The sequence below is a fragment of the Mizuhopecten yessoensis genome, unplaced genomic scaffold, assembly GCF_002113885.1.
Source record: "Mizuhopecten yessoensis strain PY_sf001 unplaced genomic scaffold, ASM211388v2 scaffold7147, whole genome shotgun sequence".
NCBI lineage: Eukaryota > Metazoa > Mollusca > Bivalvia > Pectinida > Pectinidae > Mizuhopecten > Mizuhopecten yessoensis.
Window position 1 is genome coordinate 510,727 of NW_018406904.1, and position 24,590 is coordinate 535,316.

At 35.0% G+C, this 24,590-nt stretch overlaps 1 protein-coding gene across 2 annotated transcripts; it reads left to right on the plus strand.

Moving 5' to 3' along the window:
* The first annotated feature begins 840 nt into the window (after positions 1-840).
* Positions 841-23,512, plus strand: LOC110453160 (choline/ethanolaminephosphotransferase 1-like). 2 transcript variants are annotated; one of them, XM_021502010.1, is made up of 9 exons: positions 841-1,206; positions 1,553-1,700; positions 6,888-7,029; positions 8,013-8,097; positions 8,847-8,978; positions 9,801-9,824; positions 12,312-12,470; positions 13,958-14,083; positions 14,689-23,512. In XM_021502010.1, exons 1-9 carry the CDS (start codon positions 982-984, stop codon positions 14,833-14,835), a joined length of 1,188 nt encoding a protein of 395 aa, XP_021357685.1. In that variant the 5' UTR covers positions 841-981; the 3' UTR covers positions 14,836-23,512. The 2 variants fall into 2 exon arrangements, with proteins under 2 accessions (XP_021357685.1, XP_021357686.1); XM_021502011.1 differs by lacking the exon at positions 9,801-9,824.
* Positions 23,513-24,590: the final 1,078 nt, after the last annotated feature.

A 24,590-nucleotide genomic window follows, 5' to 3' on the forward strand; every position in this document is an offset into this window, starting at 1 on the left:
AGAGCAACCCATATTATTTTATACACTTTACACCTATTTGCTAGTTGCAAGTCAAAGCTTATAATGGGACACTCGTACCTAACCCAAGTAACCCCTGGGGTCATCACAGATGTGAAGGTGCACCTATACAGTATATAGCTATAGCTACCTGTGAGATCTAACGCGAGCCAATATAAGGGAGGCAGGTGCGGGTCGTAGGGGTAAAAATAGTAATCTTACACCTCTGGTTAGTTAATAATCTAGGGAAGGTTCACGACATGTTGACACACCCTGTAAAATTCTGCCTCAGCTATGATTTATAGTAAATATAAGCACGAAATATTTGGTTGACTATCTAAGTCCGTGATATAAGCACTCAATAATTCTACATCGCCAATAATACTTTAAAATATGCATATCAAAGTTTCCCCATCACTTCCGCTTCCCGACGACGGGTGATGTGGCTTTCACTAGTCCCATGTTAAGTGTTTCGTAGTCATCTTTAACCCGTTGCAAGAAGCGTCAATAACAAGAAAAATTAAAACACTTGAAATCCTCTCTTATTAATTTCAGGGATGTGTAGATCCACTACACATCCCTGTTAATTTATACATGTAACGGTTTTTCACAAAAAGAGTACGAAAGGGTGTTTTGTGAATGAATTAAAAAAAACTGCTTAACAATTGCTTGGTTCTAATGCCCACTCCTCAAATAAAGGAACACATTACATCGATTAGATGTGTCTATTTTTCTCCTTCCTTTCGGACTTGAGCACATCTATGCAACTCATGTCACACGAATGCACCCAATGACCCCACGACCCGGAAGTATGTCAAAAATGACACGCATGCGTTTCGTTGACTCGCCAAGCTGTAGGTTTGTTTTGGGAAGTGAGGTCAGAGTACGAAGTGAAAGACATGTGTACGTGTGTAACGATACACATTTAGCGTCTTTTTATATCTGCGAATTCAGAAACTTGAGATCGTATATAGAATCAGCAGAATGACGGATTTTTTAACGTCAACCCAGCTAAAGAGGTTGAAAGAGCACAAGTATAGTGCACAGGGACAGTCGGTGCTCGAGCCTCAGATGCAGAAGTTTTGGAGATGGTTGGTTGAACAGATTCCAGAAACATGGGCCCCTAACACAATTACTAGTGTCGGACTCCTCATCAACATCGTCACAACATTACTCCTTCTGGTGTGGTCGGCCGACGCCAAGACAGAGGTACGAAACTAGCTAGTGCCTAATGGTGAAGATACCGGTACATCAGCTAGGTTATGTCGTTAGCTGGGATCAAAGTTTCAGACGAATATGGTTACGATGACCAATTATATTTGAAACCTAAGACAGGGTTTAAACCCGTGATCTTATCTTATGTGGTGAAAATCTTTGAGCAATCTAGTCAATCAATTTTATACTATCCTGTGTAACAGTGTTACATTCCAATTTCAAACTGTAATGTGATACAATTGTGATATTACTCTTCTATATGTTGTACTTATGTATGTGATAAATATTAACCTTTCCATGAATAAAAAATAATGAAAAAAATGATGATGTTATTTTCTAGGCACCAAGATTATGTTACTTCCTGTGTGGTGTTGGACTGTTTCTGTACCAGTCACTGGATGCCATAGATGGAAAGCAGGCGAGGAGGACTGGCACCAATACTCCCCTAGGAGAGCTGTTTGATCATGGCTGTGACTCCGTCTCCACAGGTTAGCCACTCATGGTCACTGATCCTATGCATGATCGCTGTCCAAGATGCTCACAATCACTGACCATACTTGTTGGTAGAGGCATGCTGATTCACTGTTGTGTAGTTGTAGGAGGCACAGCAGTCTAGGTGTAAGGACACCGGGCTCATGACCGAAGGGTTGCAGGTCGAGTCACGTCACAGCACTGTGTTGTATCTTTGAATTACAGTGGGCAGGGTTCCAATCACAGCCCAGGCATTACTGGTTAGTGGGTTTTATTGGCCTACTAGTTTGGACTCTTAAAGTGAGTCTTCATCAATCGCCCGGCATACTTTTTGGTATCCACTCTCAGCGCAAAGTGCCACACTGATCAACCCACCTATACAACCTTACGACGTTGGCTCCACATTTTTATGTTAATCTTTGAACAATTACTTTACTCCACTTGTTCCAATCTACTCAGCTGTAAAGGAGTATGTGGTTGGGCAGTGCAAGTATTGTTGAATGCTAGATGTGAGTGCCAAAATGGCATTGCCACTCTATAACCTTATCACTTTCTGATGGCATTCATATATGAGGCTATGAATGCTATGAGCCAATTTTTTTTGGTGTCAACATTATTATGATATCATAATTGGTACAATGGAAACCAATGACCATCCCTCAACAGATAGCTTTTCTTTTCATTGAACAAGCATATGCGATACAATACATACCTATTTAAAGGGACTGGTCTGGGAAAAAAAATACAAAATAAATGGGTCTAAATGCGTTCCCTGGCCTTCCAAAAGTTATACCACAGCAATGTGATGGTCGATTTCTACTTGCAATGTCCAGTTTTGACCACTGAAATCTTGTGGAAGCCCAGCATAAATTTAGCACAGATCTATTTATATATGCCACGTGGTTGTTTCGAAAGTGAGGCAGTGAAGATAAAAACAAAAGCATGCCGTCGATCAGCCATGTCGGACTCAACTAGCGGACAAGACAGCAATACTATACGTAAATAATTGTTTTCAAAGGTCAGGTATGATGCAAGTGTAGTATTCCTACCTATATGTTGTTGTTATATATAACGGTATTGATACCTCGTGCCTGTCATGACTTTTGCATGCAACTTTTTCTCTTGTCGCGATGTTTACATTTGGCCTTGTTGATGACGCGCATGTGGTAAAATTACATCACTGATCTGGGTCAATTGAGAGTTTTAGACTGTCAGGTGATGATTTAGGATTTCTTTAATATAATTTGAATCGGTATATTTCATAAGAAGGTATTTTAAACATGTGTATATGCCATTTTAGCAAATATGACACTTTTTCCCAGACCAACCCCTTTAACTAAATGCTGAATAAGGCCAGATTAAAAAATGCCTGTTTCCTGTAACATGTTGGAAAAATGTTTGATAGGTAGCTATATAGGTAACAAATTTTGTTTCAACAAATCATTTTATATGGTTTATATCTAGGTCTTGACTATAACAATTCTTCTTTGAAAATGGTCTTTAAACACAACTATGTGTGCAATACAGAATGTACATATGTACCAGTCTTCTCCTAAACTATAGCATTATGAAACTTTAAACATTTAATTCCATGCATTATACATGTGGTATAACTAATAATAAATAAGCAAGCACATGTGTAACTGTTATTTCTACTATTACTAGAGTTTTGGCCCTTGATTTTTCATTTCAAGACGTATGTTGTCCTGTCAACTACTTGTGATGTGTAAAATATAGTCCAACAAACTTAGCAAATTTCTTGTCTATTGTGACAACTTGTTGCATGTTTATTTACCATGTTATTAGAATCCCTTTTTAAAGGGTTACTGCCCTTTATGTAATTATTGTGGTACATAACTGAATGCATTTCTCAGCCTCTCACATTTTAAATTACTGGTATTGTCATTTCATTTTGTGCAGTTCTAGTTGGCATCAAATCATTTCTGTATGGATATATACTTCAAACAATAAACTGAAATGGGGAGGATTGAAGTATTACTGTCAATTCGTCGTATGGTATAACGAGCCATGACTACAATTCTTCATTATATTTATAATATTAAATACCTGTATTTGTATGAGTTACTAAGGCATTCAGGGATCAAGGACGGCCAGTTCAGAAATGAGGGTGGTGAAAGATAGAAGAGATATTTGTTTTGTATGTTACCATTTTCAAAATTCCGTCTCTGCACTCATGATCATAACAAGCTCTACATACAATCATTCAGAGTAACCTACCCCTGCATTTGGCACCTACCCACTTCCTTAAATTTGAAAAAGAAACACAATTTAAGTAAACTGAACATTGAAATAAATAAAATTGATATAAAAAACATTTGGAGGGCGTACCCTCTGGCAGTCATGCCTGTTAATGTTCCTAAAAAGATGTTGTGTACATAATACACCCTATCTTTATTATCAATACTGATAAAGAAATCAGTAATGTGATAAACATTTTTAACTCAACCCCGAATACAGTTCTTTGTTATTATCATAGATCACTAGTACTCTATCATAGATCAGTAGTACTGTTACACCTATTTAGTTTAAATGTAGGTGTGTACAGCTAAGTGTGTATGATCATGAGTGTAAAGACTGTAGATCTACATACAAAGTAGTTCAGATGAAGCTCATTAATTCATTCAGATGTCCTTGTGCATATCCAGTCAGTGTTATTGGAGAAATACAGAAATATCTAGTCAGTGTTATTGGGGAAATTCAGAAATATCTAGTCTGTGTTATTGGGGAAATACAGAAATATCCAGTCAGTGTTATTGGGGAAATACAGAAATATCCAGTCAGTGTTATTGGGGAAATACAGAAATACCTAGTCAATGTTATTGGGGACATACAGAAATATCTAGTCAGTGTTATTGGGGAAATTCAGAAATATCTAGTCTGTGTTATTGGGGAAATACAGAAATATCCAGTCAGTGTTATTGGGGAAATACAGAAATACCTAGTCAATGTTATTGGGGACATACAGAAATATCTAGTCAGTGTTATTGGGGAAATACAGAAATATCCAGTCAGTGTTATTGGGGAAATACAGAAATACCTAGTCAATGTTATTGGGGACATACAGAAATATCTAGTCAGTGTTATTGGAGAAATACAGAAATATCTAGTCAGTGTTATTGGGGAAATACAGAAACATCTAGTCTGTATTATTGGGGAAATACAGAAATATCTAGTCTGTATTGGGGAAATACAGAAATATCTAGTCAGCGTTATTGGGGAAATACAGAAATATCTAGTCTGTATTGGGGAAATACAGAAATATCTAGTCAGTGTTATTGGGGAAATACAGAAATCTCTAGTCTGTATTATTGGGGAAATACAGAAATATCTAGTCTGTATTGGGGAAATACAGAAATATCTAGTCAGGGTTATTGGGGAAATACAGAAATATCTAGTCAGTGTTATTGGGGAAATTCAGAAATATCTAGTCTGTGTTATTGGGGAAATACAGAAATATCCAGTCAGTGTTATTGGGGAAATACAGAAATATCCAGTCAGTGTTATTGGGGAAATACAGAAATATCCAGTCAGTGTTATTGGGGAAATACAGAAATACCTAGTCAATGTTATTGGGGAAATACAGAAATATCGAGTCTGTATTATTGGGGAAATACAGAAATATCTAGTCTGTATTGGGGAAATACAGAAATATCTAGTCAGCGTTATTGGGGAAATACAGAAATATCTAGTCTGTATTATTGGGGAAATGTAGAAATATCTAGTCCGTGTTATTGGAGAAATACAGAAATATCTAGTCAGTGTTATTCGAGAAATACAGAAATATCTAGTCAGTGTTATTGGGGAAATACAGAAATATCCAGTCAGTGTTATTGGGGAAATACAGAAATATCCAGTCAGTGTTATTGGGGAAATACAGAAATCTCTAGTCTGTATTATTGGGGAAATACAGAAATATCTAGTCTGTGTTATTGGGGAAATGTAGAAATATCTGTTTGGAATAAAGCTGACTGGGTTATATTGAGATTATCATTGTAAATGATTGTGTGTTGAAAAGAATGTTGTGTTGAAAAGGATCGATGTTTCCCTGAAAAATAGGTAAACAATAACTCTTTTGTCCATCTATATTATAATTCGGTATGTAGTATTATGAAATGAATTTCCTTGATCTAGTGACATACTTGTCAGAATGTGCTATGAAGAATAATTCTAGCAAATATATGAAACAAGTTAAGTGAACACCGACACAAGCTGTTGCAAGATAAAAATCAATTAGGGAAACTATCAAGCGTAGGTATTATAAGTGTAGTGTATATATATGCAGCATGTGTTCATGATCTACCATACATATATATATACCAGTACACGGTACATATAAAATTGTACACAGTGTTGTAGAGCATACTGTGAAGTATGAATTTCCTGCTCGATTGGCATGAAGTATAAATTTACTACAGAACCAATGTGTGTATGTATAAGTGATCATACAGGGCACAGAGGTTGTCCACTTTGTACAGGACAGGGCAGTTACATCAAAGTCCACAGGATTTGTTTCTTATTTAATTATTAGATAAAAGAACTGGAATATCAATATAACTTGCCCTTTATAATTGATTGCAATTATTATGATTATGAATTAACTGTCTGTAGATTATTATGAAGTTATGTAGCCTACAACAATCTTTTTCAGTTATGATTGAGTATTAATTGCAGTTGGTCTCAAAACAAGTATTTGAGGTAATAAATAATATTGTAAATTGAAATGGATCCTTTAATATTGTACAGCATAATTAAAATGTATCTATACAGATCTATGAATTGATTGCAACCATAAAAAACCCACCTAAATGGGTAGAACTATTAATATGGATCCATTATATGACCAAAAAAGTGTATATATGTACTATGTAATATTATAAAATTATAAATTTAATTAGAACACTGAAGGGATAGTGGTGGCCAAGTGGTTAATTACAAGTGGTATGACCATCTACAATCACTAGCCCTCTCCACACCACTGGGGGTGGGATGGGGGGTGGGGGGGTGTTGATGCCTATGAATGTGGGGACGTCGTCAGGTTTAGGGTCCCAAAATCGGGAAGTCTCCCTCTTAAATAGGAAGAGTTGGCAAGTATGTGTACCAAATAACCAGATTCAAAATCTGCATGTTTTAGTTTTTGAAATACATGTATCATATTAAATGTGATAATTTGTTCCCGTCTACAGTTTTTGTCACCGTTGGATTGACTACTGCTATGAAAATGGGCGAGGAACCCTGCTACATGATGTTTGAAGTGTTAGCAGGCTTATATTTATTTTACCAAGCTCATTGGCAGACCTATGTTACTGGAACTCTCATTTTTAATAAGTAAGTACCCCACTTATACCCCAGAAGGATCCTTGTACAAAGAAGTTTGAGATTTCTGCAAAGCAGTTTTAAGTTCTTCGGTCTCATATATTTTAGTCAGGAAGTTTAAGCGGAAGGTGTGAATTTAAATTAAGTTCAAATAAAGAAGTTGAGAATACACAGGAAAACTTTCAAGTGATAAAATCTGCACAGGCAATTTGAAAGATAATCTGGAAGAAAATTTGTGTTTCTTGCAACTTTTCAATTATTTTGTACCGTTGAAAATTCCACAATATAACACAATTTGTTTCATTTACTGTTTTACTTACCTCTAACATATTTCAATGTGCTATTGCCGACTCCAATATACTGACCTGCACTATGTAACCAGGGTATGATATCTAGATAATAACATTGATGTAATGGACTACAGTGGTTACAGAACAAAATAACTAAGTGTCAGACATGTATTCAGACACCACTGTCGAGAAGTCCACAATGTGGGTTTATTTATCATTTAAATAACTGTTTGACTGTAAAGATGATTTCCGAATGCATGTGCTATTAACTCATTCACCCCTGAAAGATACATTTGAACTCATCCAATTCAAAGGTTGGAATAGTTCATTATGAACTTTCAGGGGTGAAATTTAATGAGTTAGAATACCTACATGTTGTAAGTGGAAAAGAGTCACTCTTTCACATTACCTAGTATGTAGAAGAAAAGAAACAAATCTTACTGATTGCACAAAATGTTGAGCTTGTTTATGAAAATTTGGTGAAAAACATAGAACAAATATGTGGAAAAATGTTAAGTTCAAGTCAGAAAAGTAATTGAAGGAGGTGCTTTGAACAGGGAGAAACCATTCAGAATTTCATTTTATAAGATATGTTTGATGCAATATCTTACTAGAATATATCCAACAACTTAATAGAAAAATAAATCTTACAGAAATCAGTCTAGATCTTACTTTTAAATATATATATTTTTTTATTATTTTCAGATTTGATGTGACCGAGAGCCAGTTCGGGATTATAGGTGTTTATTTTATATGTGCAATAATAGGGCCAGGCGTATGGGACACAGTTGTAAGTCACATTGTACACTTCACAGCTTCTGTATGGGCTAAACAATGAGAAAAATATGTAGCATTAACTCATTCACCCCTAAAGACACATTTGAACTCTTCAAATTCAAAGGTTGGAATAGTTCATAATGAAATTTTAGGGGTGTATGAGTTAAAAGGTGGTGTATATATATATGCTATAAATGTAACATACTGCATCATGTAATTTACAGTTTGTTATTCAGCATATTATTAGTATGATTCTATAAAACACCATTTTCTTGTATTGTATTTAACTCGATTATGCATTGTGTCTATTTAATATCATTTTCTGCTGTCAATTTACAAATATTGGTTAGGTAGCCTGCACTGGCTAATTAGTATTAAATTTATGAAAACAATACAGAACTGATACATGATCACTTATGATGACCTGTCATGACCCTGAGGGTCCGACCGTTTTAACACTTTGGCTGAGGGTGAAGAATAGAATAAAGAACGACCTCGAAGAGATATCTTCACCAATCTGTCTATATTATGACAAGGGATGATTGAGATGAAGAATTCAAATCTGAATCGCTAATTAACACAAATGATACTGAAAATGGTATGTACATTTTAATAGATAATTGCATTTCTGTTGAAGTCACATTTTGCCTTATATCACTTTTCTCTATGGCAAATGGCACATGATACTAACAGGAATTGATTTAGTTACGTTATTGATGTACAAGTGTTTTAGGTATATGAACCTTGACGTTATACTTACAGGTACCAGGGGTTGGTTTGACTCTCCGAGCGCTGGCGGTGGTAGGCTCCCTTCTTCCAGCACTTTTTCACTGTAGGGACAACCTAAAAATCATTTTCTCTGGAGGCATTGGAAAAAATAAGTCAACAATTGCTGTAAGTTTGATTATATAGGGATGAATTATTGTGCAAACATCATTGAACGGACAGATCACTTTAGTAACCTGCTATTATGTAATAATAGGAGGGAGGGGGGGCAAGTGAGGTATTGCTATGTACAGCCATCTGTGTTCCTCAATTAGTTACATGTATTTCTTCTCGGGAGCTGCTAAGCTACCAAATAAATACTTCAATAAGTATCCCTTGGTAGTATTTGTATTCAATGTAAGAAATGGGACTGGCACATCAGAGACAAAAAAGGGGTAAAATTTGGGAGATCTAAAACAATGTTTTTGCAACAAACCAATTGTCCAATGGTTTTGATAGTTTTATTGTAGCACCATAAGTGCTTTGCAAAGAAAAAGTAAAATTTGTTAATAAGATTGGCCACCGGAGAGCCCCTCTGCAAAACATTTTGTGAATGTCAAAATACACGGATGTCTTCAACAGAAAGATATTTGGCCAGTAACTTGCTGCCACGAAGGTGTGTTACCAAGTTTGTGAAGTCGGATTAACTTGACCTACATGTGTATGTATTTGTCTTTAGAATGTCAATTGACACGTTTCTTTGGCTACATTTTTAACCTCCGTATATGGAGGAAAAAACATGATGAGGAGGACAGAAGCCGTGTTTACACTTTTTCAATTTTCTTCAGAGGTCTTGTTATTGATATTTATTACAAAAAAAGCTGATAAACATGTACATAAAAAATCAAGGGCATATATGCATGATGTAATTTTTCCCCATCTGAAATGCCCCAGTCCTGTTTTATCATTCGTAGTTAGTCTGGTAACCACAGTTTTTTGTATTGGAAACAGAGTGAGGAGGAAGAACCTGATAGGGTAAGTTAAGTGCTATGTCTACGGTAAGCTTAAGCTCCCACTGTAAAGCTGTAAGTCTGAGTAGATGTCTTGGTAAGTAGCTGTAAACCGGAGCAGGTATCCAAGTACAGTGATAGTATATATTTATATACTACAACAGTGTTAGAGGTTTACACGGCGAGATACTTTTTAAGGGCGTCGTGTAACCGGCAAAATCATATCCATTAAAGAAAAGGCCAACCAGCAGCCTCTTATGTTATAGGAGTAAGTGATAGTAGTGACCAGGGTACAGGATAGGAAAAATGCACGGCCAGGCTGGGGTTCCAACCCAGGACCCTCTGAACTCTAGACAGACGCCACTGGGTCGAGGGTTTGAGACCTATGTTGGGCAGTCACCAGATACTGGCCGTAGGTCGGTGGTATTTCTCCGGGCACTCCATCTTTCCTTCACCAACAAACCTGGCACGTCCTTAAATGACCATAGCTGTTAATAGGACGTAAAATACAAACCATACCAAACCAAACCAAACCAATCTTTTTAGTTTTAGCCATTGAAGTAAATCATGATGTCTGTCAGGTTTGTGTCTTAATCGTTTCTTATTAGCTCAACGGGTCCGAAGAACCAAGGTGAGCATATGCCATACCGTGGCGTCCGTTGTCCGTACATCAACAATTTCTTCAAACGACTTCTTCTTCTTAACCACTGATTGAAATTAAACTAAATTTGACTGGAAGCATCCTTGGTGGGGATTCAAAATTGTACAAATGGTGGGGCTGACCTTCCAGGGGGCTGAGGGACGGGTCCAAAAAGGGTTACTTGGCCATATTGCTTTAAGCGACTTTTTCTCTGGAACTATAAGATGGATATCAATCATATTTGACTGGAAGCATCCCTAGGTGGTGGGGATTCAAAATTGTACAAATGGGGAGCTGTCCGCCCAGGGGGCTGAGGGGCGGGGCCAAAAGGTGGCAATTTGGCTATATTGCTTTAAACGACTTCTTCTGTAGAACTATGCACTCGATATCAATCATGTTTGGTCAGAAGCATCCATTGGAGGTGGGGATTCAAAAATGTACAAATGGTGAGGTTGACCCCCCTGGCTAAGGGGTGGGGCCAAAAAAAGTGTATTACTTGGAAATGGTTGAGATCCCCACCGTATAACCATATATACAATTGCTGAGTATAAAAGGAAGAATTCATATATGCTTCCAGGATGGTCATGGGGTGTCGCCCCACCCTTGGAGACATGGTCCCTGGGTCATAACTCTGAAACGGTTGAAATCCCCACCCCAAAACTACATATACAAATGCTGGGTATAAAGAGACGACTGCATTTATGGTATTAGAATAGACCCTGGGGTCTGACCAAACCCCTAGGGACCTACATTCTGAGTCATAGCTTGGAAACAGTTGAGATCCCCACCCTATAATCATATATACAATTGCTGAGAATAAAGAGATGAATGCACATACACTTCCAGGATGGCCCTGGGGTCTGCCCCACCCTTTGAGACTTAACCCCTGGGTCATAACTTCGAAACGCTTAAGATCCCCACCCCAAAGTATATATACAAATGGTGAGCATAAAGAGATCAATGCAGTCATGATATTAGAAGTGGTCCTGGGGTCTGGCCACAACCCAAGGGACCTAGTTTCTGAGTCACAGCTTGGAAACAGTTGAGATCCCCAACCCATAACCATACATAAAATTGCTGGGCAGGAAAAATCCAATACAGATATGCTACAAGGATTGGCCTTGGGGTCTGGCCTGTTCCCTTGGATCTCATTTGGAGAATAGATTGCCATAATGATTGCTTAGATATCCAGGTGAGTGATACAGGCCCTCTGGGCCTCTTGTTTGCATAGTGATACAATAGTTTATGTAGAGTAAGCAAATGCATTAGGAGTGTGAACACATTTTTTAGGTCAAGGTCAAGGTAGTTTGTGGATTTCTTGCATGAATAACACCATATTAATAGGATCACAATATGCAAGATAAATTAATTATAGACATATTTGGTATTACCTCATTAAATGCAACCAAATAATACTCTCCAAGTCTAAAGTTTGTATAAATAACATGGGGGGTTATCACTAATATCATGAATACCAGGTATTAAAATCTGTAAATAAGATTAGTAAGTGAAACAGTTACATTTTGTGACATATTGCTAATGTGAATGTGATATTACCAAACATGTATGCTCCTAACATCCTTGCGCCTTGTTCCTAACTGCATACATCACCGCCTTTACCATCACGTTTGTCCTTCATGTTTTGTCCAGACGTGGATCGCGGGACTTCGGGACACCACCTTGCTGATCCCAGCTTCCAAGCGTTTCAATTTCCTTGTTTTGTATTATGTAATACAAACCATAATAACCTGCCTAAAACTTACATTATCATAAAAATTGTCGTGAAAGTGAAGTCGGTATTTTGGGTATGATTGGTTTCCTGTGTGTACTTCATAAAATTGTTAATTGAATGTATCTGATATATGTTTGCAGGACACCAGCACCATTTTCCCTGTAGTTCCTATAAGCATTGTACTAGGACTAGCAGTCATGATCGCCTTCAAATCCACATCAAATTTATTCCAAAATCATCCGTGTCTGTACCTCATCAGCTTTGGTATGGTGACAGCCAAGGTCACCAACAGACTCGTGGTAAGTTTGACTAGTGTATAGAGCTGTTAAAACTTATTGTAATTAACTCATTCACCCCTGAAGACACATTTAAACTTTTCCAATTCAAAGGTTGGCATAGTTCATTATGAAATTTCAGGGGTGAATGAGTTAATGTCTGTTCCACATAATTGGTTATCCATCATTTTGACAAATAGCATTACCAGCTTTATCAAAATCCTTATGTGTTGAAAACACCTCATATGAGGGAGCCGCGATGGCCAAGTGGTTAACCCTTTTACCCCCATGTAACATTAGTAGACTCTACCATGCATTGATCTGGATAATTAGTCCATTATGGTCTTCAGTGGTGAAAGGGTTAAGGCATATGACATTCTGCTACAACTAGCCCTCCACCACTGGGTCTCGGGTTCGAGACCTATGTGGGGCAGTCGCCAGGTACTGGCCGCAGGTTTGTGGTTTTTCTCCGGGAACTCCGCTTTCCTCCACCACCAAAACCTGGCACGTCCTTAAATAACGATAGCTGTTAGTTATAGGATGTAAAACACAAACAAACCAAACCAAAAACCTAATATGACAGATCGCCCAGTCTGAACTAAAACAGTTACTACAGTAATTTTAAGTTGTCAAACAGAACCTGTTGAGTGGAATATGAAGTTTGTAGAAATAATGCACTGAATTTCACCATATCTACCTACATGTACTAGATTCCAATCTAAATTTTAACAAAGTTTTTGGGACTTAATCATGTCTTCGTGGTACCTCTGCCAACTTACAGAATATGTATATTTATTTTCCAACAGTTTTTGTGGTCACTATGGCCAAATAAACACTAGAAATTAGACAAAAGGTACATTATCAAGGAACATTTTCTGTGTAGCCACAAGAAAGTTAAAGATAACAACACTACTACTGTATTATTATTTCCACTGTCCATTTGTAAGAGAAAAATTTCATTTCCACTGCTTTGTTTCAAAAAAAAGTAATGGAATAATTCTACTGGAAACTCAGCCTCATTTGAGCCTTTCTTCTGTGGAAAAAAAATCAGTAATGAGTTCAGTTCAATGTTCTTTAAAGACAAAAGTTCAGACAGACTTAGGAAACATTTTTGGAAATAAAACGAAGGGGGCCACCAGTTGAGTCATCTTTATGACCCTATCTTAACATCCACTAAGGGGCAAAATGGGTAGACATATTACCCGTTCCCGACTGCCTGCAGTATCGGAGTACTATTTGGCAAAATGTCCCAGATTTTTGACAGCTGACTTTATTTAATTCGACCCACTTTGTCTTAGTGAGATGTTTTCAGCCGTTGAGAGTTGAGACACCGGTCATTTGCACAAAGGAAACAGGAAATCGCAAAATGAATTTTCATTCCCACAATTCCTGTTTGTGTTCAAATCAAATTTAGTCTTTAATTATTTTTCATACCAAACTGATGAATCTTATTCCTATTTGTTTGCTACGTACCTTTGTTTAATATAAAAGTATGCATCATAATTTTACAGATAGCACACATGACAAAGAGTGAGATGGCCATGCTGGATTCCAGTCTGTTCGGGCCAGCCATGTTGTTTTTTAATCAGTATTTCAACGTACTGGTTCCAGAGTACCTCCTTTTATGGATATGCTGTGTAAGTTAGGTTTAAATTATACACAATCATGTACATACATAGTAATTGGTTATCATACATTATTTACAAACTTTGATAATTACAAGCTCCCTCTTTAACCCTCTGATGATATATTCACTTCAATAGTGCTAAAGTTTTACCAGCGTACAATATTTCTGTCATTGACTTGTCTAGGGGAAAGTTGTCTTTAAGCTCAATCAGACAAATGACCAGTGAAGCATATGTACACAAATGTGTAAAATATGTATGAGTTGTCCACAAATTGATGTTGATTCGGCTGTGTATATATGCTGTAAGCGTATGCACAATTAATTGTTATATATGTAACGAAATGACTCAATTCAGCTACGCTTTGTTTAATACTTGGTCATAGATGTGCGAAAGTCTAATCCACATCGATTTGTAGGCAACTTGTACATATTTTACACCTTTGTGTACATAAGCTTCACTGGTCATTTGCCTGATGAAGGTGACAGATTAATACATACCATACTAGTCATTGAAATGTCACATATAAACACTTCTGTTAAATGAATCTTTTCACAATCTATACTAACCAACCTGGAGGAAATGTTTAGAAAAATACATTTTACTGTGTTTTACAGATATACTGTACCGTAGATATTGTGTGGTACTCAAAAGGGGTGTGCCAAGAAATCTGTGATTTCCTCGGAATCTACTGCTTCAACATCACTAGTAAACCGGAGAAGGTTCGGCCAACAACAAGAGCGAGCGCCAAAGCCAACAAGTGATTACCCCTCATAGCTTCGACTGTCTCACTCCAATGGCTGTGGGTCAGGAGCTCAATATTCCAAAGACATCAATCTTTTACTAACATCAGGCAAACCATGGTTTTGTGCCATTTAAGATAATATTTATTTTCATATATATTTGTACGTATTATATGTAATCTTATCAAAGAAGTGCTGTGTTCATATTGTCAGCATATTTAAAACATCTATTGAATGTGGTGTTTAAAAGTTTTTATTGACCGAAATTGTGATTTTTTTTTTAGTAATTCTTAGTGTTGTATTTAAAGTAAATGTTCATGCATGTTTTGTAGTCAACGATTAGTGACTTAAACAGTTATTCCCCGATATATTCTATGATGAAATGTATAAAAACACAAAAATTGATATGTCAAATGTGCTGAACCTGTGACATACTCTCGGAAAGACATTTCTGATTTACATTTGGCATTAAAAATATCATAAGTCAACTTGCTTACTTTCTGAAAAATTTTGAAAGCAGGCTGAACAGAAATCTTGACATTTATTAAGAGAGCAGTTCAAATTTTAATACATGTACCAACATTTTAATTTCTGATACAAAAAAATTAATATCCCCTAAAAAATGCATTTATAAAAAAAATCAAGAAAAAGTTTTAATTTAGATTGAAGTATTATAAATGATTAAAATTACTTACAGGTACAACAACAATGTTTTATCTGGATATTAATGTTAATGTCAATTTTTAACATTTGTTTTACATGAATTTAAAGCAGAGTAAACAAAACTAAAATAATGATTAAGCTTGGGTCAACAAATCTGTGTAGGAATACCGCACTTATTATATAATAATATTCACAGCATCTCAAGGACAGTAAGTTGCTTATCCTTGTAAGTTTGAATTGGAGATAAATATCTTGAAATTTGTCAGTAAATTAGGTTGATTGAAAGCGCATTGTTCTGTAAAGGTTTTAAATATTTCCATGATGTGTAAAAAAAAACCCCAAAAAAACATTGTGTTGAATGTAAAAGTATTTTGAGGGTGTGAGATTTCACCGTCTTTATGCAACTACAGGAATGATATTGTCTGTTGGTATATTTTCCATACCGGGAACATTCAGTAAATACAATTCTACACATTAGCCAGGGTGCTAATGAAGTCGGTTTTAAATATGACACAGCGTATGTACAATTTAGTGTCAGTGTCAAGTATTTACACTAATACATATCTTGTGCAGAAGCTTGCATGCTGATATATATTACACAGTAATCTGTTCCCAGACTGCAGTTCCCTCAGACATATTTGTGACACTCCATAATAACTCACTCTGGAAAGGATTTGCAATATTCTTGTATGTGGAGGCAACCATTGAATTCATGTTAAGTATATAACCTTTTCACCACAATGGACTCATCCAAATAATGTATGGTAGAGTCTACTAAAGTTACCTAGGGGTGAAAGGGTTAAAACAACAATGTTAACATAGAAATAAATTAATAGAAATAAAAGAGAATAATGATACTCGCATTCATATTCATATTTGCATAATATGTTGGAGTGTGTGTGAAATATTACTGAATGCCCATGGTATACAGAAAAAATGAAGTTAGGAAGGACTAAAATAATCAGAAATGAAGATCAGTTATCAAATTCCACTTAGTTATAAACTGTCCTAGGTAGCTGGACTGATTTTATTTCCAGAGTGAAAAAATATCTTTTTTGAAATCCAATATGGCCACCATACCTCCGATGAAGTATTTGTTCTGCCCTCTTTTTTCACAGCTGATTCGCATTACTTGACAGGTGCTTGCTTAGTTTTGTAAATGTTTAGATGAACTTCAACAATGAACAATTTAAAAGCCACATATGTCTTACCAGGTGTACAGTTACATTGGTATCTGTCGAGCCAAAACAGTTCTTCAGCCAGAACCTCTGTAAATATTGCCCCTATTACATAGAGCTGGTATTTTAAGGGTTTTCCCCCCCATTTTTTGTGTGTGTTTAAATCTATGTGAACTTTAGATATTCATATTCATATTCATATTGTACCAAAAACAGGACACAAGAACTAATTGTATGAATTTTTATTTTGTTTAAATGCGGCGCTGATTTCAACCTTTGCTACTTCAATACGATGTAGGTAGGTCATGTTAGCCCTCCTAGCACAAAGATCGTAAATATTGTCACACCTAGGGGTCAGATTTAATGTGGGTTAAATTGTAATTGTGCACTGAGCCACAAAACTTTCTTCAGGCTGAGAAATGTCACAGCTTTGATATTTCATCTTTAATAAACTCTATGGGTGTAGAATCCGGCCCCTGGGTTCATAAATACAGCCACACCCAAGGGGTCAAAGTTAAATATAGGCAATGATTGGTATCTGCCACCAAGCTACCAAAATCAGACCTAGAACAACTTTGAAGTTCAGCCTATAAATCTTTCCCCTAAGATTCTTATGGTGCACTGAAATACAACTTCAGAACAAAGACTCCTGCTGTGTACAGTAATGAAAGTTAGCCCACTTTGATGTTTGACCTTGACCCCTTTTTTAAGGTCACACATGTGAAATGAAAAACAGGTGAGCGATACAGGCCCATTCAATTCAGACTCATTTTTTTTTCTTCTTTATTGATCAAAGTAAATTAGGAATGTGAACATTAATATTTATAATTCACTTTAAATCAAATAACAGTATTTTATTTCACTGCCAAATAATTCTCAGTCCATTGATGTAATAACCTAACAAGTGTTAAATTAACATGATTTTCTGTCAAAGCAGATTATTTTATTCCACCAGCAACTCAATTAATAATAATTATGTACTTTTGAAAAATCTACTCGGTTATATATGCTGTCTAAATTTTTGGTAGTATATTATCAGCAAGTAGTGCTAATTTTGAAAATTTTATCTTTCTTAAAATGTTTCGACCCTGTTAGAGTCGGTGTTGTATATCTAAGGGGAGATAATCTGGTAGTGTTTCATAACATTTCATGATTTTGGCTGGTTCAAATGACTGTTGCTGTGCTTATAAACATCACCTATTGTAAAAAAAAAAAAAAAAAGGAAATGCATTATTAATGAGTTAAAAAAACATTCTAGTCTACTGTATGTTGATGTTTCATTGACATGTAAAATGTATTAAAATATTTATTTTTTCTTCAATGTTCATCGTATGCCAGATTCAAGATTTGATCATGAATAAGCTGTTCTTTGGTTTCTAATTGAATTATTTATTAAGCTTGGTCCCCACTCATTGTTAAAATTCTATCCTGGTGTTTTTTCTGGGTGCTAAAATTTTTGAATGGAATGTGTCTATTTGAGTGAACTTTGATACGTCCATGACTGTTTTCAGTATTTATGTATGACACTTAATAATTTGATGATAAACTCAGTCATGAGTCGATTTATGAACTTACAATGGAACAAGATGGGCAGTTACAGCTTACAAATTGCACCCAACAAATATTCTTTACTCTACAAGTGATTCCAGAAATTAAGAAAAAGTTTTGGATACAAATTCACACACTGCAGTACATTGTACTGTAAAAGCATATTATTTTGTGTGGGGATTTAATTTCGTTTTTTTTATAGTTTTTATTTCGTGGTTTTATAAAAACCACGAAATATAGTCCCAACAAAATTTTAAAAACACGAAATATAAACTTTGGGTGATTGTAACCATTTAAGAGGGACATGTTTCTTGTCTGCTATCGTAAGAACTACTGACAAGATACATGTACGTCTGTGTGAGTCAACAAATTATACATTCATTTTTGTGTACGTTGCTCTTTGTATGTACGCTATAGATCGTGACGGATTTGACCGATACCCATCGAGTAAGTAAATCTCACCCAATCTTAAATACCTGTACTATATTTACCTGCACTGTGTCGTCACGCCTGTCAGTTGAACTTCTTACTTACCAGAAAAAAATACAAGGTTTTTACAATATTGATTCCATGAAATATAATCCCAACGAATTTGACCCCATACAAATACAACAATATCTAACCCCAACAAAAATATATGCTTTTACGGTATACCTAATAACAATCGTATACATGTACCAAGTATACAGTACTTATCCCAGCTCACCTGATTCACATTTTATGGATCAAACTTTAACTGATCCGTTTAATTATATACCATTGTTGATCCCAGTGTGTAGAAGTTTATGTAGTTCTTTTTCTTGTGTGTTTTACTCTCCTAGTTAACAGTCTGTCCGATTGCCTTTAGAATCATATTTCATCTTTACATGTGGCATTTATGAGAGAAGTAAATGTGGCATTTATGAGAAAAAGTTAATGAGTCATTCCATGTGTGATTAGAAATTGATGATGATGTGTGACCTTTGAACTGTAAACCTGTCGAACTAAACTCTTGTTTCTGTGGTGGAGGAACGCAGGAGCAGAAAAACTTAGTGCATAAAAGTGAGATGATTTATTGATTGTGAGACTTTTTTTAGGAACATCCCAGTCACATATTGTATGAGTCCTATGTTTGTATTAACCACATCATATATATATACTGTAGCAGAAATTTCTTGTTGAGAATTTTGTCATAATAATCTTGGTTCTCAACTCATTCTTCCCTGAAATTTCGAAACGAACTATTCCAACATTTGAATTGGAAGAGTTCAAATGTGTCTTCAGGGGTGAGTGAGTTAATGCACTTGGATGAAAAAAACACAAGGAATATTTATCTAAGGCAAAATGTTGTATTGATCCAAAACATTGAGCGAATAAAGCTGTAGGAATCGTTGGGAATCTGATGATGTTTTTGTTAAGGCTTTTGTTGACATTTAAAGACAATAGATAAGACATGTACAATTATGTATAAATCTTCTTTATTCAGAAATAGACACAAATGTCTATGTGAAATACATTACATATATACACAAGGATATATGTAGTGGTACAATGCATCAAATTTACATAAATATATAATAAAGTAAAACAGTGACTTTCCATACTTAAAAGCAGGTTTCACGACATCAGGGCGGACGTTACTCCTGATTAAATAAGTTATTATTCCTGACTTCATTCGCTTTAAAAATGAAAGCGGCAATATTTTTCAATGTACTCTTGCTCATAGACGATATTAATTTGAGGAACTTTGGTCTATTTGGATATGTATATATTTAAACTGTTATGAGTGTACCTAACAATTAAAGTCAATGAAGAGAATGGGGTTTCTCTAGCAGTGTTGTAGAAGACAGGTGGTCTTTCAATACAGGTGGTTGTATTAGACAGGTCTGAAGTGTCCTCATTACCCGTTATATTAGCACTGTAGAAGTAGAAACCTAGTTAAAACTGATTTTCCAAACAAACGATTTTTAGAATACTTGTTATTGTACTTGTTTTTTGTATTATACACAGTGTATATATGCTATGAGTGCTGAAAAGTTAAGAATAATTTTAGGGGAAGGGGGCACTTACCAGGTGTAACCTATTTATTAGCCCTGATGAATCCAAACATTTGTGTTTGGTTATTTATGTATAAATGCTATTTTTTTGTGACATGCATGCCCTGTACAAGAAACTAGTACAACAACTTTTATGAATTGTTAAAAAAAAGATTAAATAAACAAAACAGAATCTACAACAGTGTTCTGACTCTCATAATGCTACGGGGCCAGACTGACTCAAACCCAGGACCTCATAACGCTGGTCCGTCTCGGCCTCCTGGTCAGCAGTAGTACCTGGGCCTAGTTGTACTACAGTTATATTAGAAAACAAATTAAGGGAAGGTTACTTTATGTGCAAAAAACTAGTGGAATATTCTAGTTATTTGCCTTCAGTATGCAATGACAGGGATTCTTAATGCTAATGAACTTAATGAGGTCAAGGGAGATTACTCTATCAGAAATCAAAGGCAATTTTGGCTGGTAAAAAGCACTATATTCATTCTATTGCATATTTCTTACAATCAATATTCATGGCGAATAAGACATATATATTCTATTTTATCTAGGTTATTTATCATTATAAAGAAGATATTATAATGAATACATGTAAACATCCAATCGGTGAACACTACTGCAGTGCTATAGGAACTTTTTATGTAGTCGAGAGAGATGGTTGACAAAGAATATTTTACCAGGGTAAAGTAGGGAGAATCACTTCGGACAACAGTTACAGGGTTCAGCAGTGCAGATCACTAGTTCATAAGTATTAGCAATAAGAAAATGGTAAAGTCTACTCAATTAGCAAGGTTGGTGTGAACTAGCTTTGCATAATATAATACTGTTGTAATGATATTTTACCTCTTACACTTGATTGCACTCGCTCTAAAATCAGGTGTTTGAATTTCATCGACATGCATCTTAACTCATTCACCACTGAAGACACATTTGAACTCTTCCAATTCAAAGGTTAGAATAGTTCATTATGAAATTTCAGGGGTGAATGAGTTAACAAGTGCATGCTGAATGACATTGAATGTAAACACAATGGTGAATGGTTGTTTTAGGTTTTATTTGTTGTATGGTACATGTGTATTTCATTTGTATTAATGGAAACATTTTTACTGTTCAGTGTTTTAAAAATGTAAGTTTTTTTAATTCACATTGCGAGGGGTTAACTACTGTATAGAGTCCTGCTCAAGTTCTTTTCTTTGTCATTTATGTTCGTGCTCATGGGTAAAATTCTTTAATTAATTCAGACACAAAGTATGAAATTTTACTATGTTAGCTTTAACGATTTGTTTTAATCTGAAATAAATGAAATTTTATTTTCATCAAAATTAAGTTATACATACAAATACATGTACTCATTATAATAGAATTAAGTTACTTATATTATAATAGATTAGAATTAAGTTACTTATATTACAATAGAATGAAGTTACTTATATTACAATAGAATTAAGTGACTTATATTACAACAGAATTAAGTTACTTATATTACAATAGAATTAAGTTACTTATATTACAATAGAATTAAGTGACTTATATTATAATAGAATTAAGTTACTTATATTGTAATAGAATTAAGTGACTTATATTATAATAGAATTAAGTGACTTATATTATAATAGAATTAAGTTACTTATATTACAATAGAATTAAGTTACTTATATTACGATAGAAATATACAAGAAGCACACCAGAGTACAATGTATACACAGATATACTGAAGTTAACTTTCAGTCAAAACGTCCAATTGTTTGCTTTGTTTTTATTTAACTATACGCCATAAACAGTGTCGAAAGCATTTATCTTTTACAAAGGAACGAGTACAGTGTTTTCTTATCCATAATCTGCTAGCCTTTCCCATTTTGTTACATATGTCTGGTGTTATACATGTATATATCTACAATATATATAGCCCGGTGTATTTAAGCTACAGTCATTTTTTGTAGTACACTGTATTTCACTTGGCATAGGAAGTGTACTGGTCCTCGTGTCATACAGTGGCACTTGATATTTATTGCATGATCATGAATTAAAGATTTTTTCTTGACATTAGTTCTGTTGCAGTTTATTAATTACACATGATAAAAAGTGGCATGCGTAATGATGATAAAAAGAATGGACAGGGAGTGGACATGTGTTCTCAGTACTGTTATTGTGATGTAAAACTAATTAATGGCTCTCCGATACATATAGTGAGTTTAAGGCTAAATGTGTATAAATCTAGGAGCAAATTTAATAATGCTCAGGTCTCTGCATAGGACTTGTTTAGGTATTTATATAGGCATGTCCGGTCCATTAGACTTGTAATACTGTCAGTAAATACATTTTATGTTACAATAAAATATGATTGCCAAGCCATGTTTTTGTTTACATATTAATCCTTCCTGTAGGTGGAAAAGGACTTTCAAGTGATGATATTATTAACTCATTCATCCATGAAGACACATTTGAACTCTTTCAGTTCAAAGGCTGGAATAGTTCATTATGAAATTTTAGGGGTGAATGAGTTAAATGAAGGTTTGGGGTATATATGTTATCTAGGTTTCTACATGCTGTGCTGTATATTAAATACAAACTTGTTTGTAAATCTGATTTACATCAATATGATATGAGATTGATGTAGAAGTTTCAGTGTTGTAAATCGCCCATGAAGTATTTGCTTTTCTTTGAACAAGTAATCTGATTTTTTAGCTTTGCTTAGAAAAAAGCACAAGAAAAGTACAGAAGTTCTGTTTTTTCTTTAATTTAATAAAAATAACATGTAATTCGAGATATTTTGTTCATATGTACAATTATATCTATTATTGTTTCTTTGAAGTACACAGTACTAAATATATTGAATAGTTACATCTTTGCTTTAAGTCAGTTATGTTTATAACCTCGGTAAATATTTAAAAATATAATAGCTAATCTAGTTGACTAAACACCGCACTTTGAAGTCAGTTTTATTATTGAATGAACAATGGTGTACATGAACCTAAAATCATATGCAAATGTACTGAATATTGTTTGGTAAAAATCCTGATCACAGTTAAATCATAGGCAACAATGTGTTTTTCTATTGAAGTTCATTTGATCAGGACTCCTGTGATTACTATTTTAATTGCAGCCAATTTTTATTTGGTTTTAGTAAATCTGACATATGTTTTAATATATATGGGTGAATGTGGAAATAAATTGGACAAGTTGTTGACAGTAAAAATCAGGTTTTATTGTCCTTTTTTCAATATTAATATATGTTCTTTGTCAACTTACTCGGAGAATAAAGGATGTTAGCCCGAGTTTCCTCTGCCCCCGAGTTTTGACATCCTAATTTCTCAAAATGTCTAAGGCCGTTTTCGTTTATCGCGGTCCAAACGGTTGGACCAGAGTTATTCGTTTATGAAATAAGATTGGACCCAGTAATCTGATGCTGCTTTCAAATGAGCCTTGACAAAGCCTTGCAAGGCCTGCATAAACATTTGCAGGTCTACCGATATTTATACCCAAAAATGTTACATTTAAAAACGGATGTAACCGGTTGTTCCGCATAAATGAACAGGCCCTAGGTCTGGTGTCATACAGGGCGAGAGGAAACTTCGGCTAAAAGAATGTGTGCATGCATTAAACATAACTGTGTCAAATTTAAGTCAACTTACTAACTCCAGCTCAAGGAAAATCTCATTGGCAGAGTATCAGTCAGGAATTAAGTCTGTAGGCCAAGGTTGCTGGTTCAATCCTCAGCAGAAGTACCTATCATTTGCTTTACTCCATACTGTTACACTAATTAGATAAATTTAGGTAGAGAAATCAAATCAAATAATATTTATTTAGAGTCGGACAATTTGTAACATATAACATTAGCTCTAAAGTGCTTTTTACCGACTAGACATGGATATCACAATATTATAGTAAGGTATGTAAAATGTTAAACAACTACATCTATATTCTAAAATCTACACAACACATTGCAAACTTGAAAGACTTAATTCATACCACAGAAAGAGACACCACAGTACTATGACATGACATATAAAGCTAGAAATTCATGCCAACACATCAATTATAATCAACATGCTAAATAAGAGACAACTGAAAACCATAAGAAAGCACTTAAAGATAAATAAGGATAATGTAAAAGCAAATTAAGGCAGTGTCCAATAAGCACTAAGGCAGTGTCCAATAAGCACTAACCTGGAAATAAACATAAAAAGCTGCAGAGTAATTTTAACACAGATCAAGAACAAGCACTGCATTTGCAAGACTCCCCTTCCCAACTGGAATTTGTGATTTGAATTGATTAAAAGAAATTTGTCTAAATGAAAAACAAAAAGGTACCAGATACAAGAATTTAAACTACAGGGTAGTACAAGGAATAAAG